The sequence below is a fragment of the Takifugu rubripes genome, chromosome 4, assembly GCF_901000725.2.
Source record: "Takifugu rubripes chromosome 4, fTakRub1.2, whole genome shotgun sequence".
Taxonomy (NCBI): Eukaryota; Metazoa; Chordata; class Actinopteri; order Tetraodontiformes; family Tetraodontidae; genus Takifugu; species Takifugu rubripes.
In genome coordinates, this window is record NC_042288.1 from 568,786 (window position 1) to 587,120 (window position 18,335).

Genomic DNA, 18,335 nt, shown 5'->3' on the forward strand with positions numbered 1-18,335 from the left:
CCCTCAAAAGGGTTAAACGTAACAAGAAGGATTAAAATGTAAACATTCAAACTTGGAATAATGCATTTGATCATCCATCCATCCATCCATCCATTCTCTGCCGCTTATCCGGGGTCGGGTCGCGGGGGCAGCAGCCTAAGGAGAGAATCCCAGACTTCCCTCTCCCCAGCTACTTCCTCTAGCTCATCCGGAGGGATCCCCAGGCGTTCCCAGGCCAGTCGAGAGACATAGTCTCTCCAACGTGTCCTGGGTCTCCCCGGGGGTCTCTTACCGGAGGGACATGCCCTGAACACCTCACCAGGGAGGCGTCCAGGGGGCATCCTGACTAGATGCCCAAGCCACCCCATCTGGCTCCTCTCAACGCGGAGGAGCAGCGACTCTACTCCGAGCTCCTCCCGGATGGCAGAGCTTCTCACCCTATCTCTAAGGGAGAGCCCAGCCACCCTACGGAGGAAGCTCATTTCAGCCGCTTGTACCCGGGATCTTGTTCTTTCGGTCATACAATCATTAAAAATGCCAGTAAAGTATTTATTGATAGTCGATCACGCTGACATCAACTGGAAACAGGGAATTTCTCCTGGATACTTTAAATTCTTTCTGTGCACTTTAGAAATGCATAAACAAAAATACAGGTTGCAGAAAAACAAGATAAAACAAAAACCTAAAAGATTCTGTAATTACGACAGAAGGGCTGTATTAAACATCTCCAGTGGAACTGCCAGCATGTGCGTCCAGTAAACGGAGCAACATCTGCACTGATTTGAAATCATTCAAGGTCATAAAAAGGAGCAGAGCTAAACAGTTGATTAATAAGACTAACAATTAAGCTAATTTGACTCCCAAGTAAAAAGAAAACCCAGAAAATAAATGTAAGAGCGATAGCTGTACATTCTCATCACTTGCATATTGATGTAGCGCACATGCTTTTGGAGACGTTTACATGGCGGGGCGAGGCTGGTACTATGGAGCAGGCATGACATTTGGCACCACATCATTGTGGAACACCTCCGGCCGGTTGTCCAGACCATGATGGAGAACCCCCAGATCATAATCCTGGTGGGAAGTCACAGAAAAAGGGCTCAAATGTGCAAAAACAAAAAAAAAGCTCAATTGTTTGACCCAAGAACTTTAAACGTCATCATGACTTGAGAACTTTGCGGCCAACATTGTGAGTAGTATGTGTCAATATTCAAAAATAGTGTTGGAGATATTGTCGTTTTTCTTTTTATAATTTCAATCCGCAGATATTCTTAAACTGAAACGTGGACTCTTGTTGCCAAACCGCTCTTGACATGAAAAAACCCAAATGTGCAGATACACGTTGAAGAATTTCAAAGTTTTGTCAAACAGACGACTGATGATTTAAAGCTTTGGTTCAAGCGTCCGTGACCATCATGGGTGCTGCTACAAAACCCTGGACATTAAATCACTGATATGTTTTATTGTGTTCATCAAGTGCCCACATTCAGCAAGTTTTGTATCTGAAACACCAGTAAACAGCCTGTACCTGATCATCTCCACCACCTCCCTCTTCATTATAGTAAACGACATTGTGACTGACAGCAGTGTCCCGCATCACAGGCTCCTTCTTGACTCCTCGTCTTTCAATCAGCAGAAGCAGGAACACAAGCACTGAACACAGAAGCACCAAATACAAACCATTATTCAAGTGGGAGAGGAGAGGAGAGGAGAGGAGAGGAGAGGAGAGGAGAGGAGAGGAGAGGAGAGGAGAGGAGAGGAGAGGCACAGAGCACAAAAACAGGAGGATTGGGACGTAGATCAACCGGTAAATCAAGCTTTGCCTTCCGGCTCAGCTCCTTCTTCACCACAATGAATCAGTTAAGTGCCTGCATCACTGCTGATGCCGCTCCGATCCGCCTGGCGATCTCACGTTCCATCCTACCCTCACTCGTGAACAAGATCCCGAGATAATTAAACTCCTCCACCTGGGGCAGGACCTCCTCCCCAACCCGGAGAAGGCACTCTACCTTTTTCCAAGCGAGGACCATGGCCTCTGACTTGGAGGTGCTGATCTGCATCCCTGCCGCTTCACATTCAGTCGCAAACCGTCCCAGCATTTGTTGGAGGTCCCTGTTCGATGGCGCCAGAAGAACTACCCTCTACTCCCCGGCTGCGTCTAGAAATTCTGTCCATAAAAGTTACGAACAGAACCGGTGACAAAGGGAACGAGTCCGACTTACAACCGGCTATCCGGACCAAGCTCCTGCTCCTTTGGTACAGGGACTGGACAGCCCTTATCAAGGGACCGTCCATCCCATACTCCCGGAGCACCCCCCACAGGATGCTCCTGGGGACCCAGTCATAAGCCTTTTCCAAGTCCACAAAGCACATGTGGACTGGTTGGGCAAACTCCCAACTCCCCTCAAGAGCCCCAGCAAGGGTAAAGAGCTGGTCCGTGGTTCCACGACTGGGGCAAAACCCACATTGTTCCTCCTCAATCAGAGGTTCGACTATCAGTCTAATCCTCTTTTCCAGCACCCTGGCATAGACGTTCCCAGGGAGGCTGAGGAGTGTGATCCCTCTATAGTTGGGACACACCCTCTGGTCCCCACTCTTAAAAATAGGGACCACCACCCCGGTCTGCCAGTCCAAGGGCACTGCCCCCAATGTCCACGCAATGTTGCAGAGGCGTGTCAACCAGGACAGCCCTACAACGTTCAGAGCCTTAAGATACCCCGGGCGGATCTCATCCACTCCCGGAGCTCCGCCGCCAGTCAGCTGTTTCACTACCTCGGCAACTTCCGCTCCAGAGATTGGATGGTCCAGCTCCTGGTCTTCCAACTCTGTTCCTCCTTGAGGTTACGTGTTGGTAGGATTGAGGAGCTCCTGGAAGTATTCCTTTTACCGCCAGATAATTGCTCCAGGAGACGTCAGCAGCTCCCCACGCACACCTAACACGGTGTGGGCGAGTTGCCGCCTGCCGCCCCTAAGGTGCTGGACAGTTTGCCAGAATCTTCTTGGAGCCGACCAAAAGTCTTCCTCCATAGCCTCACCGAATTCCTCCCATGCCCGAGTTTTTGCCTCCGCGACTGTCGCGACCGCAACTCGCTTAGCCAATCTGTACAAGTTAGCTGCTTTCGGAGACCCACAGACCAGCCATGACCTGTAAGGCCTCTTTCTTCAGCCTCACCTCTGGTGTCCACCATCGGGTACGGGGATTACTGCCACGACCAGCACCAGCGACCTTGCAGCCACAGCTCGCGACAGGGTAGTGATCTAGATCAAGTTGGAACTAGACCAAGGGTGTGGTTAAAGCTATGAGTTGGTTGGTTTATCTGTTGAAGGAAACCAACTGACTCAAGTAATGAAATGAAGCCATTTCTAAAGCTGTCATTTATAATGTCTACATGGATGTTAAAGTCTCCAATAATAATGACTTTGTCTGCTCTGAGGACCAAGTCAGATAGGAGGTCAAAGAACCCTGAATGTGGCCCAGCAGGGGGCCCATATGCAACAAACAAAAGGGGCTTTTCTGTCCTCCAGTTCAGATGGGTGATGCAAGGGGTCAGGCTTTCAAATGAACTGTAGTCAAGTTTGGGTTTAGGGTTAATTCATAAATTGGAGTGATAGATTTATGCTACTCCTCCTTTTCTCTTTAGGATCTATATTTTTCAAATACAATAATATCAGTTCAATATTCCTATATTTTTTCGTAAGTCTATAAATGTGTTGACTGATTTTAAAGTACGTTTTCAAAGATGGTTTGTTTTCAGATGTCATTGAAACATTGCACTTACTGAGTAACAACAAGAATCCTCCCAGAATTCTAAGGATGAGGTGGAGGTCAGTGCCAGTGGCTACACAGTATATACACTGCACCTCAGCTCCAGTACAGTCACACACGGTGGCCTGGACCGTGCTGTCCTGCTCCAGGCCCTGTCTGTCTGAAACGCTCAGAACAACAGTGTATTGGCCGCTGTCCAACTCCGTAGCCAAATTCAAAATAATGCCCGTTTCTACAAGAAAGAAAACACATTATTATTATCTTCTATTTTGACAAGATGTGCACAGAAACCTGTTCTTGAACCACCACCTCACTGCTGTGGAGAGGACTGTGTGGACCTATGGCCCTGGGTGCTACGTTTTTTGAGGCTCTTATGCCCCCAGTAGGGTCTCACATGTAAAATAGGTTTGAGGTGATGGACCAGATTATGGGGGGAAGCAGTGGTCTGCCAGCACTTTTTACAGTGCAGGTGGGGAGCTTCTGCCTCATATGGGAATATTAGCGGTTGGTGGAAGGAATACTTCGAGGAGTTCCTCAATCCCACCGACATGCCTTCTATTGAGGAAGCAGAGGCTGGAGAGTCTGAGGTGGAATCCAATATCACCCAAGCCAAATTTAGAGAGGTAGTTAGAAAGCTTCTCGGTGGCAAGGCACCACGGTGGATGAGAACCGCCCTGAGTACCTCAAGACTCTGGATGTTGTGGGAGTATCTTGGAGTGATGAAGAGGGCCTGCCTGACATGGAGAGTTCAAGTATCTCGATGTCTCCAGTTATGTGGTCGGTGTACGGGACCGTAAAGAGAGAGCTTAGTCGAAAGGTGAAGCTCTCGCTTTACCAGTCAGTCTATGCTCCTATTTTCATCTGTGGACTGGGTGCTCCCTTAGAGATAGGCTAAGAAGCTCAGTCACGAGGGAGGAGTTTGGAATAGAGCTGCTGCTCCTTCGTGTAGAGAGAAGTCAACTAAGCGAGCTCAGGCATCTGTTTCATTCGCCTCCCTAGGGAGGTCTTCCAGGCATGTCCCACCAGGAGGAGGCTCCGAGGTAAACTCAGGACAGGTTGGAGAGACTAAGCCCCTCAGCTGGCCTGGGAGCACCTCGGAATACTCCTGGAAGAGCTGGAGGAAGTGTCTGGGGAGAGGGAAGGGAAGACAAGACGAGATGGACACCATTGTCACTATATTACGTACTTAAGTCATTCATCCTAGCGGTCCATTTGCTCTTGGATGTGCCCTGTAAGGACACACTGTATGGAGATCCATATCCTGGTCCATCCTTGTCAGTTACTGACAGCAGGTGAGGAGTAGATTCTTTATTACACACCTGGGAAAAGCAGAGTAACATTTACAGGAACATTTGTTTAGAAAAAGAACCAAAAGTCCCAAATATCTGTGAAAGACGCACTCTGATTGTACGTTCTTCAATGATGGGGGCATTGTCATTGACATCTTCCAACTGGATGACAAGAGTACCGGTTCCTGTGGCTGGGACTTCATCTGATATGGTGACAGGAATGTATTAGTACAATTAAGGCTGTATATAAATAACAGCACATAGTTACCTACCATTATCGTAAGCACCGATGAGGGCGGTGTATTTATCGTCTTTGACAAAGGTCGACTCTCTGTCCATGGCATTCTTCACCTTAATCAGACCTGTAGTTTTGTCCACCTCAAGCCAACCAGCAGGGTCCCTGATGATTCTGTACCTGGAAATCAGACAATCACAGAAATAATTATGTCAATGTTAATCATGGAATTCTATACATTGACTAAACGTAACAAAATTATTAGAATTCAAATGTCATCACAGCAGAATCATTGGTCTATGCTGGTTTTCAATCATTCCTTGGCATGATGGAGTCTGAGGGCTTAAAGGTTCTAGAGACTGCTAATGACATCACTGCCAGTAAGACCTACATTTCTGAAGAGTTTTTAACCAACTACAGGAAATGAGAAGAAACTTCCTTGTACTCATGTAGCTGTACTAACACGAATCTTCAGCCCTCAAGAACTCTCGTCCCAGTTTCTTTAGAATGGAAACGTTTGCCACGAGTAATCCTTTAATTTAAGGACTGAAAATGTCCACTTTCCATTAAAATGTCATCATCATGATGTAACGCCACAGATAGATGCTCAATCTTACGTGACGTTTTGATTGCATGCCGTGTCTGGATCTGATGCAGTGTACTGCACCACATCACTGTCAACAGCAAGATCTTCTCGTTTTGACACAAGCTTCTCCAGTGGATCGAAGATGGGAGCTTCATTAACATCCTCCACCTTCACCACAACGGTGGCGGTGGCAGTAGGCAGTGGTAATGCAAAGGGAACTTCATTCTCCACTGCAACCAACAATGTGTGCTTGTTGTTCTTCTCAAAGTCAAGACCCTTGGCAGGAAGAGGACAAACAGAGCAGCAACAATTGGTCTCACGGTCCTCAACCATGACGTGAATGTCCCAAGTTAATTATTAGACAAATTTACCTTGGCAGTGGAAAGAATTCCTTCTTGTTTGTTGGGTCCTGTTTTTACTGAGAAAAGCCCCTCAGGATCACCACTGATAATCTTGAACTTGGCATTCCAGGCCGGAGAATGCGGTTCATCTCCATCTGTCACCATCATTTTCATGATTTGGACATCAGCTTTATTTTCTGCAACCAATGCCTGATACTGGAAAATTAAGAGCAATATGATTAAAGTGTAATGATAGTCAGGTTTAACAGGTTGAGGTGACCGTTGTAGAGGCACTCACGGAGGACTGAGTGAAGGCTGGAGCATTGTCGTTGCTATCGGTGACAGTAAGGATTACTTTTGCTACTCCAGTCAACCCATTCCCCCCCATATCAGCCGCTTGAACCTCCAGAGTGTACTTTGGGTATTTCTGTGACAGGAAAGACAGCAAGGCTTGAACACAATAACTGTATTTTAATAACCTTTCTTTCAAGTGCAGACGATATTTACACAAGTCTCCACAAACGGCCTTAAAAAGCTGAATCACAGCCAACATTTGCTTCGATTTCTTTTAAACATTATGATCATTAGTTGGTTTGCTACGGGCAAATGAAGGTTATGGTGCTGAACAACAGGAGGTGAGAGATGTTGGCCAGCTGTCCTGATCAGTCTCGCTCCGTGCTGACCCATCCCAACACACAGCACAACCAGCAACCTTTTAAAGCTTCATCATGAGGGGCTTTTACCAGGGTGTGGTCAGGGAAGACAGACACTCAGCTGCCATGGAAAATGAATGAATAAGTAAATAATATAATATCTGACCACTGGTCTCTGATGAAAACTATTTTCTATGCGATTCATGAGTGGATTCATCCATTTGTTAATAAAACAGAGTGACTGGCTTATAATATAATGACACCGCCGAGGTGGACAGCAAAGTCTGTTGAGGCAAAGTGTTTAAGTGCACCCATTGATGCACAACATGACATTAAAGTGAAAAAGATACAGGGTCTGATGATGTTCTCACAGTACTGTGGAAGCCACCTTCTTCATGTCCTCTCTGTGAGGGCCACAAAGTGCTTTGGGCTTTAACCTCAAAACCATCCCTGAGCCTCGCGATAGCAGACCACCTTCTCAAGTGGTGCATCGATCAAGGTCTGGAAGAAGTTGGGCCAGGTTGTGGTCTTTATAGTTAAGAAGGGAGAGGGGAGTGAAATGGATGCAGAACTGTTGTCATCCAGGAAGTCCACAGTTTTACTGTGACTGGATGGATGAGTGCAGGGCATGTTTGAAGTCATTGGAGATGAGACAGTGGAGCAGCCATGCCTGCAGTCTGTGACTGGGACACTACGACCTCAGGCTGCAGCAGCCCAGGGAGGAACATGTGTAAACATTGATAATGTCTTATCAAGCCGCCCCTCCACCACCTCCTCAGTTTTCCTGTCAACCCAAATTAAAGGACGGACATCGGGAGTCGTGAGACAGCCAGAAAGTAAGGTGAAGAAATGATTAATTACATCACCTTCTTTAATCGACAGTTTTAAATGTAAAACATTGGACTTAGTTTGAAACAACGGTCCCTGCAGGACACAAAGACATTTAAAGTATGATGAGTCCTCACCTCCCTGTCTAGTCCACCTGCATTGACTCGGATGAAGCCGGTCACTGGGTTGATGACAAACAGGTTGTTACTGGGCAACTTTGGCTCCTGGCTTAAGATCCTATAGCGGAGATCAGAATTGTAGCTGTTTTCTTCATCCAGATCTTTAGCCACAACCTGAATCACATCAAAATCTGGAAAAACAATTCAGAAATGGAAGCAAGTTCAGTCTTCAAAAACATCTGCAGCACATCAGTGGAATATTTAAAAAGTAGTAAAAGCAAGTTCTTTTACACATCTGGTTACTACAATGTGCGACTCGTCTATTCCATCACATTCAGGACCACGTGGTCTTAGTATTTAGCCAAATATATATCCAAGAGCTTAATGTAGATTAACAAACGGTACTTTTTGGTGAAGTTTCAGCAACTTCTCCCAGGAAGATGTCTTGGACAAAAATAGGTTTGTTGTCATTCTGGTCAATGACGTAGGCGACGATATCCATCGGCTCCTCAGCAGCTCCAGAGCCTTTGGCCACAGCATAGGCCTTAAACTGCAAAAAAACACAAACATTTAAAGTAATTAAAAAGGTGTTTATACCATCTACTGACAGTTTTATAATGCTGACGACGTAACATCTCTGAACTTCTAAAGGGCCCAGACAGTCTGGGAATGTTCGCAGTTTTTTTACCTCACTGAACCACCTGCCCGATGGACCCAAGACGAGCCCTACCAGCACCCTCCTACTTCTTAAATCTAGAGTTGCATATTCTAATTCCTAAATAAAAATCCTAATTCCATCCTATGTAAATGCATCAGTTTGTATTGCTTGTGTCTCTAGCATGAGGCCTACCGTGTACTTGGCTTGTTCCTCTCGGTCCAGCTGTTGTGTGACAAACAGAGATCCTGAGTCTCTGTCCACGGTGAACAGGTTTGTCGGAGGCTGATCAGCTCCTGGACCAGTGATGCTGTAGAAAATCTTCTTAAGTTTGTCTTGGTTTGAACGGATCTGGGCAACAGCAGTGACAACTCAGAATGTTCAAACTGCACTTTTCTGTCTGTAGTCAGAGTCACGTTCAGCCCCTGGTGGCAGAAGTAATCTGAATGGGGGCGATTAGAACTGATGTGTTCAGGTGTTTCTACCAACAAACATCAAACATTTTTGCTCAAGTTTAACCTCTCTTATGTTACATCCACACCCTTCATGCCCAGAGGCACCAATCATTCATTTGAGCTTCAAATTAATGATGGGTACATTGGTACATGATTCAAGTACATTTCAATACTTTTTCAAAAGTCTGATTCCACCATAACTGGAACATAATGGAGACAAACTCAACCCACAAATCCATTTCAAAGGGTCTTACCTGAGAGATTTTAAGTGGGTAGGGTCCTTTGTGATTCTCAGCAACATTGATTTCAGGAATCACCCAGTCTCTCTTTCTCCTCCTTAGACCTCCACCAGACCTCTGGAAATACAGGACAGGCACCGGGGCTTCCATTGCACCCTGGGCAAGGATATTTAATAATATGGTCAGAGGGATAACTGTGGATAAGTAAGCCTTCATGACTAGACCAACACATGCTGTAAGGTTATTACACACTCTGCAATAAGAGAGAAGTTTCTTCTCGCTTCCACAGCTGCAAGAACAAAATTACATTGTTTTGTTGTTGCTCTGGTTTGGGATCCCACACTGCTTATTCCATGCCACCTTCAGAACAGCAGATCTTTTTTCTTCATTGTGTGATTGGTCAGAAATGTGGAGTGGGCGTGGTCAATACAAATAGTACAAATGTTGTCATTGTCTGCTTAGCCACTTAGTAATGACGGATTGTGTTGTATGTGGGCTTGTTAGAACTGAAAGGCTTTCAAACATGAGTCTGTATTCTCAAGACACTACATCAAATGCTATAGGAGAAACAAGTTAAAAATGAAGCATTTTTCAGTTTCAAAAGATTTTCCTGCTGAATTTAACATGACAGTTATTGGGAGAATTGAGCAGAGGTGTTCAAACAGGTGTCACAGAGAACGAGCAGGGGTCCTCTTTTTATATACTGTATTAGGCATATTATAATTTGCCTGAATTGAGTGATAGTAATACACTATTTAATAAACAACAGTGGATCTGTTGTAGCCAAGTTATGTTTCATAAAATAATTATGGTGTTCTTTATCTACCTTGATTTTGGGGGACCCACAAGGTAATAGGGGCCCTACTCGATCTATGAGCTCTCCGTCTAGGGAGCGGCAGCCCTGCTAACGGGCCAATAGAGACTCAACGAGGTAAAGAAACCACGCTGATTGACAACCGAAGATTTGAGCACAGAGTGGCGGTATTTCTGTGTGTTGGAAACTTTCCTGAGAAGCAGAGGGTTTTTGGTTTGAGCCCCAAAACTTGGATGGGTTTTTGGTAACAGGGGAAGGTGCCAGAACGCCTTCAGAGCAATGCTGGGGTACCCTTGAGCAAAGTACCAAACCCACAAATGCTCATAGCCCTGCGATGAACTGGTGACTCATCCAGGGATGGACCTGCCTTCACCTTTTGTGGACCCTCCCCATGACTCCCAAAGAGATAATGTGGTTAAGATGAGCAGACAGGGATTTGAGCACGTCAATAACTATGTTTAGTAAAAACCTGCTTGTGGCAGGACACCATGAAGGGAGCCTGCAACTGCTGACATTGTCATTTTATTCTCATTTATATTTGCCCATTTTATTTCAGTATTTTACATTAGAAATATTACTTTTGTTTTGAAACAGTCATGTACATCCTAAAAACAGTCATCTTTGTGCTTTACCTTGTCCTGTAAGGAATTTGGCGAGAAAAACATTATTTCTTGAAGAAAAGGGATTTAAGTGGACCATTTTAAAACTTGGAATGAATTCCTTCACTGTAACAATGTTGGAGAGAAGTCTTTAATGAAACAGTTGAAAGAAAAGCCCTTGTGTCTGGAAATGTTTCAAGGGAACTACAAAGTCACTGCTTACTAAAAAAAGAACAATACTACAAACCTGAAGTTTGCAATGAAGCACATTGACACTTCACAACAGTTTGGGCTAAATGATTTGTAGACTGATTAAATTAAGAATGAACCATTTTGAAAGAACACGCAGCAAATATTGCCTACATATGCCTATAAGGCCACATATCCATTAAACATCCATCCCAACTGATTTTTCAAGCGTAATAAAACCATTTGTTTTAAGCTCCTTCTTTAGGTCTTTCTTAACCAAAGCAGAAAAAGGTCACTTATTTTTTTACCTCACTGTTGTTCACCTCACTTTCATGGCTTTGGTGCAGCAGCCTGACAGGGAGGGTATGTTTGTGGCCTTGGGAATCCCAGATATCGATAAGAAAGTCCAGGTGTCCTTCGTGCAACGTAATTGGTCGCTTTACCTGGAGGAAAAGAGAAAAGGGGAATGTTGACAGGACAACCTCTTTTTTGTTTAAATAAGTTACAAATATTTTCCCATCTGACCCCTGTAGGCTTCTAAAGCATAGATAAATCACTAATTAACAAAAGGAATTTATTCACAAAAGGAATGTTTACACATGACACGATAAATGAATGTGCAGTGATGAACACAGGGTAAACAGGAACATCACAGTCTCCTGAAAAATCACAGAGTTCGACTTTTCATGTGTACATTTTTAGAAAATAATATTTTGCACAAGTAGCTGTGAACAATGACAATTTGTGGCATAATTGATCATTCGGGAGAGCAGAGACCCACCAGGTACTTCCCCTTCCCAAGTGTTTCAACTTTAGACAAAACCTGATATAGTCTTGTTCTGTCTTTTGTTAATGAGATTGCATAGGCCTCATCAGAAAATTTTGATTTTTTTGTACCCAGACACGAAAAACGGGGGTTGACATGGGAACCCTTCTACTGGTAAAAGAAACATGACCTGATCTCCAGGACTGAACTGGAGTAGTCTTGCTTTGTGATCACACAGATTTTTTCTTTGCCATCTCACCTGCCAAAAAGAGCCTATGCCATTTTTATACTCATCAAAATTAAAAGGCAGCTCAGAGGGTGTTGACAATCACTGTGCAATCAATCAATCAATCCATCCATCCATCAATATTTATATAGCGTCTATTACAATCAAAATCGTCTCTAAGTGCTTTATAGAATCCCAGGGCCTGACCCCCAACAAGCAACAGTGGCAAGGAAAAACTCCCCTTTAACAGGAAGAAACCTTGAGCAGGACCAGGCTCATGTAGGGGGACCCTCCTGCTGATGGGGGGGGGGGGGGGGGGGGGGGGGGGGCTGGGTAGAGAGAGAGGAGAAGGGGGAGGACAGGTAGAGGAGAGAACAGGCAGAGATCATAGAAATACATTAATAATATAAGCTGCTGATATAAGAGTAGAGTGGGTCAGCAGGGTCGGAGATCAGCAGGTCAAAATACAGCTATAAAGATGGTGATCCAGTAATGATACCAGGGAAAATCACAGTACTTAGTTCAAAACCTTAAGTTGCTTCAAACATAACCATAAGACAAACTGAATGAAACTGATGAAATACTGGTCAAGGATTAGGTTCAGTTCCAGGGACAATTACCAATGCACAATACTTCATAAACTGGATTATATTGGCTATAGTTAAGGAGAACAACAAGTTATAGGAGACCATCTTCATGCTACAACACTGATGGAACCTGCATGCAGTCAGCATGGATTCAGAATGGACAGATCAAAATCTCTTGCACTACCTCAAGAAAAATAAGATATCACTACCAGTATAAATAAACAAACAAAAAAAAGCAATACAAATATTTATAGACCTAAAAAAAAAAAGAGCATTTGACACCGTTGACCATACCACATTACCGGTAATAGAAAAACTTGAAGGATTTGGTATGGGGGTGGGGGCTGAATGAGTCGACTAGATATTTGAGAGACAGGCAGCAGTTTGTGCAAATTGGAGATCATAGTTTAGAATTTATGGACATTCCCTGTGGGGTGCTATAGGGATTAGTATTGGGACAATAACGTATCAATATCTGTAGAGTATCAGTTACATTTGTTCTATTTGCAGATGGTACCAATATTCTTTTGCTCGGGTGACAATTTTCAGCAGATTCTGTCCATGATCAAATCAGAAATAAACAAGCTAAAACTTTGGGTTGATAGAAACTAATTATCATTCAATCCAAGCAAAACATATGCTAAGAAGCCAACCTGATGTAATATAGAATTGATTATTGACAACATAAAAATAGAAAATGTTGATCAAATAAAATTTCTAGGTGTGATCCTGGTCCAAACAAAGCTGGAAATCTCATGTAAGCCATATACATTCAAAACTAGCAAAGTGTTGTTAGGAACCAGATAAGAACCCAAATGCGACACACGAGTCTGGCCGAACATCGCTTTATTGTCGGACACAGACAGACAGGCAAGGTCGAGATCGGGCAGAAGGCAGACAGAGTTTACCGGGGAGCAGGCTAAACAGAATAGTCAGGGACAGGCAAGGTCGAGATCGGGCAGAAGGCAGACAGAGTTTACCGGGGAGCAGGCTAAACAGAATGGTCAGGAACAGGCAAGGTCAGAACCCAGCAGGCAGGCAAACAGGAATACGCTGGAAAGTCATCAGGAACGAATAACGATCTGGCAGAGAGCAGGTGTGCCTCCGGGGTTTAAGAAGAGTGCTCATTAGAGTCCTGATGCACAACAGGTGTGCGGGGCGAGGCGGCTCACGGGCATGATTGCCCGCAGCTGTGACAAAGTGTCGTGCTATTTTGGGGAGAACAAAACACTTTTTGGATCACATACCATGGCATACCCTATATTATTCACTGTTTTTACCATATCTGTCAGACTAGGATTAAAAAAAACGAGGCTGGGCACAGAGATCAAACCTGCTCTTTATAAAATCAGGCATGTTGAAAATGATAGATTTAATCAAATTCAAAACAGGATTAATGCGGTAATGTATAAAGCAAGGAATAATTGACTGCCAAAACATATCTGGGACAAGGCCACAGGGAGGGGGGAAGCTATAATCCAAGGGGGAACCTAAATTTTTAAAAAAGGCCTGAAAAACACTGAAAAACTTTACATACCAATTTGGATATGGAGATTAAGCAAAGCACAAACAAATCAGTTTAAAAAAGATTTAAAAAAAACAACATTATTACTGAGTAAATGAAAGAGGAAGTGTTGGAGTCTATTGCTATTAATTTATGATACTTCAGATTATTATTTAAATTTATGATGATATGATGATTGAAGGCTGGGCTCTCCCTTAGAGACAGGGTGAGAAACTCTGCCATCCGGGAGGAGCTCGGAGTAGAGCCACTGCTCCTCCTCGTTGAGAGGAGCCAGATGAGGTGGCTTGGGCACCTAGTCAGGATGCCCCCTGGGCGCCTCCCTGGTGAGGTGTTCAGGGCATGTTCCTCCGGTAGGAGGCCCCCGGGAAGACCCAGGACACGTTGGAGAGACTATGTCTCTCGACTGGCCTGGGAACGCCTGGGGATCCCCCCGGATGAGCTTTTGTTCTGTTTTTTGTGTTGAAGGAGTGACGAGCGGGAGGGTTTTATCAACCACTAAATTATAATAATTTTGCATTTTCTTTGAAAGTCAGCCACGGAGAATATTTGGTTTGCATTTATGTAAATAAATCCAAACTTTTTGTTGAATCTTATTGAATATTATTTAGTGAGTCATAAACCTCCTTCTCTAAAGAAAAGTCAGGACCTTTTGATGTTTTGCTGTGAGAACAAGAACAGCCATAACAGGAGGTGCATCAACCAGGCATATGATGGGGGATATCAATAAATGAATCATTAAAATTACCATCTGATTAGTATCTGCTATAAAGATTTATATGTGGTAGATATATAATATTTATATGCACAGTTATATATTATGTATGTGTGTATGTGTACTGATAGAGACAGTATATTTATAAGGATGTTCATGTAGGATCTGAATATTATTATATTAATACTAGTATATCGTACATTCAATACACTGTATATATTTCATAGTGTATGTGTTACGCCGATGACAGAGGAGCCGGGAGCAGGTTCTTCAACAATTTACTGGGGAAAGGAGGTCAAACAAAAGAGCAGCTGACTCCAGAGTCCATTGAGGATGTCTAAGAAGGGGATCAACACAGGATGAGTCTGGAAAGGAGCTGAGGAGGAACGGGTGACGCCAGTGGAGCCTCAAGGTTTCTCAACTAAATGGCCCAGGAATGGGGAAGGGACCAGCCTTTAACTAGTAGCTGAGAAAATCAGCCACAGCTGCGCCGATATGGTGGCGGGTAAAAACAAGATACACAGGACAAGGGATAGACAAAAACCAAGTCCTAACAGAATTTGTATAATATATTTAGATGGTTTATATCTTTTATAGTACCGTATTTTCACAACTATAAGGCGCACCTAAAAGCCTAGGATTTTCTAAAAAAAATCGACGGTGCCCCTTACCTGCGCCAGGTAAAGAAAACTCAACGGAGCTTCCGAGGAAACAAAGCAAGAAGTGGATTAACAAAGGAACTCCAGCCGCTAGATATTGGTGTCAACGGGGCATTCGAAGCTAGACTGCGAACTGCGTGGGAGCGTGAACACACGTTCACCAAGACGGGAAGATAGCGCCGAGCGACATACGTCACTATCAGTGGATCACTACCAGTATAAATAAACAAACAAAAAAAAGCAATACAAATATTTATAGACCTAAAAAAAGAGCATTTGACACAGTGGATCGTAAATGCCTGGGCTGATATATCAGTCTCGACCGTGGTCCGAGCTTTCAGGAAGGCAGGGGTTGTCACTGAAATGCCAGACAACACCAGCGACACCGACCCTGATGACGACTTTGACGAGACGGAGCCGGCCATGTTGGACGCCGTATTAGCACAACTGTTCAATTCGGACACCGAAGAAGAGGAATTCGAGGGATTCCTGGATGAGGAATGAACTGATAAAGTGAGCTTTACGTGTTTCTTTTGTGTGTTTACAACTTAACAAGGCTGGTCATACTGTGAATATGGACATTACCGTTTGAACAACGTTGTTATATTGCTAATGTTATATTGCTATTGCTATTGCTCTGCACTACTTCGAGAGTTCGAGTTACCGTATATTGTGTTTGCACTAACGTTTGATTTACCGCAACGGTACTAAGTGATAAAAATGTTGCACTAAATCGAAGATTTATTAAACTCCACTATCCACTTGTGATAAAAATGTTGCACTGCCTGTTATAACTCGCTGTTATTAAACGAACTGTGTTATGCGAAAACACTACGTCTCTCGGGAAAAATAATAAAACAGCTGTTTATTCATTTTGGGAGTGAATGGAGTTGTGAGAACGCCGGTTTGTATTCTATTAATAAAGTTTGACCGACTTATCTGACTGTTTTATTGACATTCCTTTTAGCGCAGCTCGATCTAGTGAATGCGTCATGAAACCACAGGCACTACGCAGTTTCTACGCTATGTGCCTTATAACACGGTGCGCCCTGTGTATGAAAATAGTTCTAAAATAGGTCGTTAATTGAAGGTGCGCCCTATAATACGGTGCGCCTTATGGTTGTGAAAATACCGTATATATTTGTATAATATAATTGAAGCTGTTAATGTTGATTATATTTCTATATGAAGTAGTAATAAGGGGTAGGACTTGAAAGTCTTCATTTCTTCGTACTCCTTTTGTGTAATATTGTAAAAAAAAGTTTAGGTTATGTCTTCATTGGGCGAGAAACATTGATAAAAAAGATTTTTCTCTACATCAGATTTTAACAAACTGAGCTTATCAGTTTGTTCACTATAGATAGTGTAGCCAGGCAATGCAATGTTTACACATTTTGATCACATGCCATTCATTAGGGTTCTTTAGGTGTGGCCACCCCACTCTAGGTATGGCCCCATCTTGGCAACCTCAGTAAAAATGTCCTCACAAGATGTGAAATGTAAGAGAATTGTGACCTGGAGGCATTGTTGCCAGATCAGGAGGAAACCAGAGCTTCTGTTTCCTCCGACTGTCTCCAAATGTTCATTTTCAGTAAATGCTAAGTTGCTGATAGCATCTACACTCTAGACGAAGGAGCAGACGTGTCATTTATACAAACCAAAATAATGCCCGTTTGTTCCGATCCCAATAAAACCAAACCTTTAAACCCCACTTTAACCAGTAAGGGCTAATATAAAAATATATTTAAAAGCTGGTTACTGACCGTCAGAGTGCCGTCTGTCTGTACCCTGACACGACTGTCGCTACTCCAAAAGGTAAACCGTCTCCGCTTGATGCAGTCGTCAAAGTTCACTGTAATTTAATGGGGATAAATCAGTTGTCCAAACATGACAAGATAGAAAATAAAGAAAAGATACAGCGAGCAAGTATTCTGTAAACACACAGCATCCAGGTAAAGGTGTTCTCTTACATAGAGAGTATACGTTAGGGGCAGAGCAATGAGACGGCTCAGCAAGTGATCTGGGTCACTGGGATCAGATCAGATCTGGAGAGGGATGCTGCTAGAAGAGCTTGGTGCTGTGGCTCACAGCTGAGGGCTACTTTCATTTTGAAGTGCAGGCTAGAGGAATGCTTTTCCTGCAGATTCTGGAGCAGGAGCGTCGGGCCCTTCAGCTCAAACTCCCTCTTAAAGCCAACAGTTAATCTAGTGGAAGATTAAGTGATCTCCAAAATGTGAACGTTGACATATTCTCTTTGTAGTTTAAACACCCCCCAATTCTTTCGGGACCTACAGCAAAACCACACTTGTCCAGTGATAGTGCCCAGTAGCGCCCCCTCTGGCCAGTATCACATCTTACACATCTGATCGTTCCTGATGACAGTAAACAAGCCGTGATGCTAAGAGGCTAATTAAGATCTAATATCTTAATCCAAGTGATCTGGGAGCTCAGACCTCCTGGAGGGGACGTACATTTGAAACCTGCTGCTTCTCTTTTCACTCTAAAATTGTACCAAACTATACAAATACCCTCAAAATGGCTTCAAATGTTGCTTCAAATGGGGCCCAAATCTTTCATGCCGTATGTGGTTTATGGTTTATTTTGTGTGCCCCTCAAATGTCATCTGGTCTGAGGCTGGTGCACAAGGAACATTGAGTGTTGATGAGGAAATGTATCAGATTATTGCAATTAAACAATCTGTAGACTGACGTTAATCAAAGATTTAAAACATCAGCTACATCTCCGCACTGATCTACGGCCGACCAACCACAGGTGCCAAATATTGAAGAAACAAATGTAGATACATTTTTACAAAGTTCTCACCTTTGCCCAATCTTGCATGTGACCTCAGGTTCCTACTGGTCATTTTGAAAATCAAGTTATCTTGGTCAAATCCAGGGACACATGTTTGCTCCTCTGGCGTCACCAACGTCGATACCTTGGAGAAATAAATCATAGTTATTGTCTAAATGTACAAGAAAAGGAGAAACACGTTGAGAGCATGTTTTAAAAGGAAACGCACAAAATCCTGTAGTTTGTCTCTCTTCACAGACAACCATCACCAGGAGGGTCCCCCTACATGAGACTGGTCCTGCTCAAGGTTTCTTCCTGTT

The 18,335-nt window shown here is 43.7% G+C and overlaps 1 protein-coding gene across 1 annotated transcript in view; it reads right to left on the reverse strand.

Moving 5' to 3' along the window:
• Positions 1 to 507: 507 nt before the first annotated feature.
• Positions 508 to 18,335, reverse strand: part of LOC101074001 (cadherin-1-like) — a 36,071-nt gene continuing 18,243 nt past the window's right edge. The window contains exons 2-17 of the mRNA XM_029834712.1: positions 18,046 to 18,160; positions 16,986 to 17,074; positions 11,056 to 11,190; positions 9,161 to 9,301; positions 8,647 to 8,802; positions 8,202 to 8,346; positions 7,815 to 7,987; positions 6,495 to 6,623; positions 6,227 to 6,412; positions 5,887 to 6,131; positions 5,307 to 5,449; positions 5,146 to 5,237; positions 4,932 to 5,064; positions 3,759 to 3,977; positions 1,508 to 1,632; positions 508 to 1,053 (exon numbers count right to left, since the gene is read on the reverse strand). Coding sequence (XP_029690572.1) covers positions 961 to 1,053; positions 1,508 to 1,632; positions 3,759 to 3,977; positions 4,932 to 5,064; positions 5,146 to 5,237; positions 5,307 to 5,449; positions 5,887 to 6,131; positions 6,227 to 6,412; positions 6,495 to 6,623; positions 7,815 to 7,987; positions 8,202 to 8,346; positions 8,647 to 8,802; positions 9,161 to 9,301; positions 11,056 to 11,190; positions 16,986 to 17,074; positions 18,046 to 18,160 — 2,319 coding nt within the window. The 3' untranslated portion in view covers positions 508 to 960. The remainder of the gene's footprint in view (positions 1,054 to 1,507; positions 1,633 to 3,758; positions 3,978 to 4,931; positions 5,065 to 5,145; positions 5,238 to 5,306; positions 5,450 to 5,886; positions 6,132 to 6,226; positions 6,413 to 6,494; positions 6,624 to 7,814; positions 7,988 to 8,201; positions 8,347 to 8,646; positions 8,803 to 9,160; positions 9,302 to 11,055; positions 11,191 to 16,985; positions 17,075 to 18,045; positions 18,161 to 18,335) is intronic.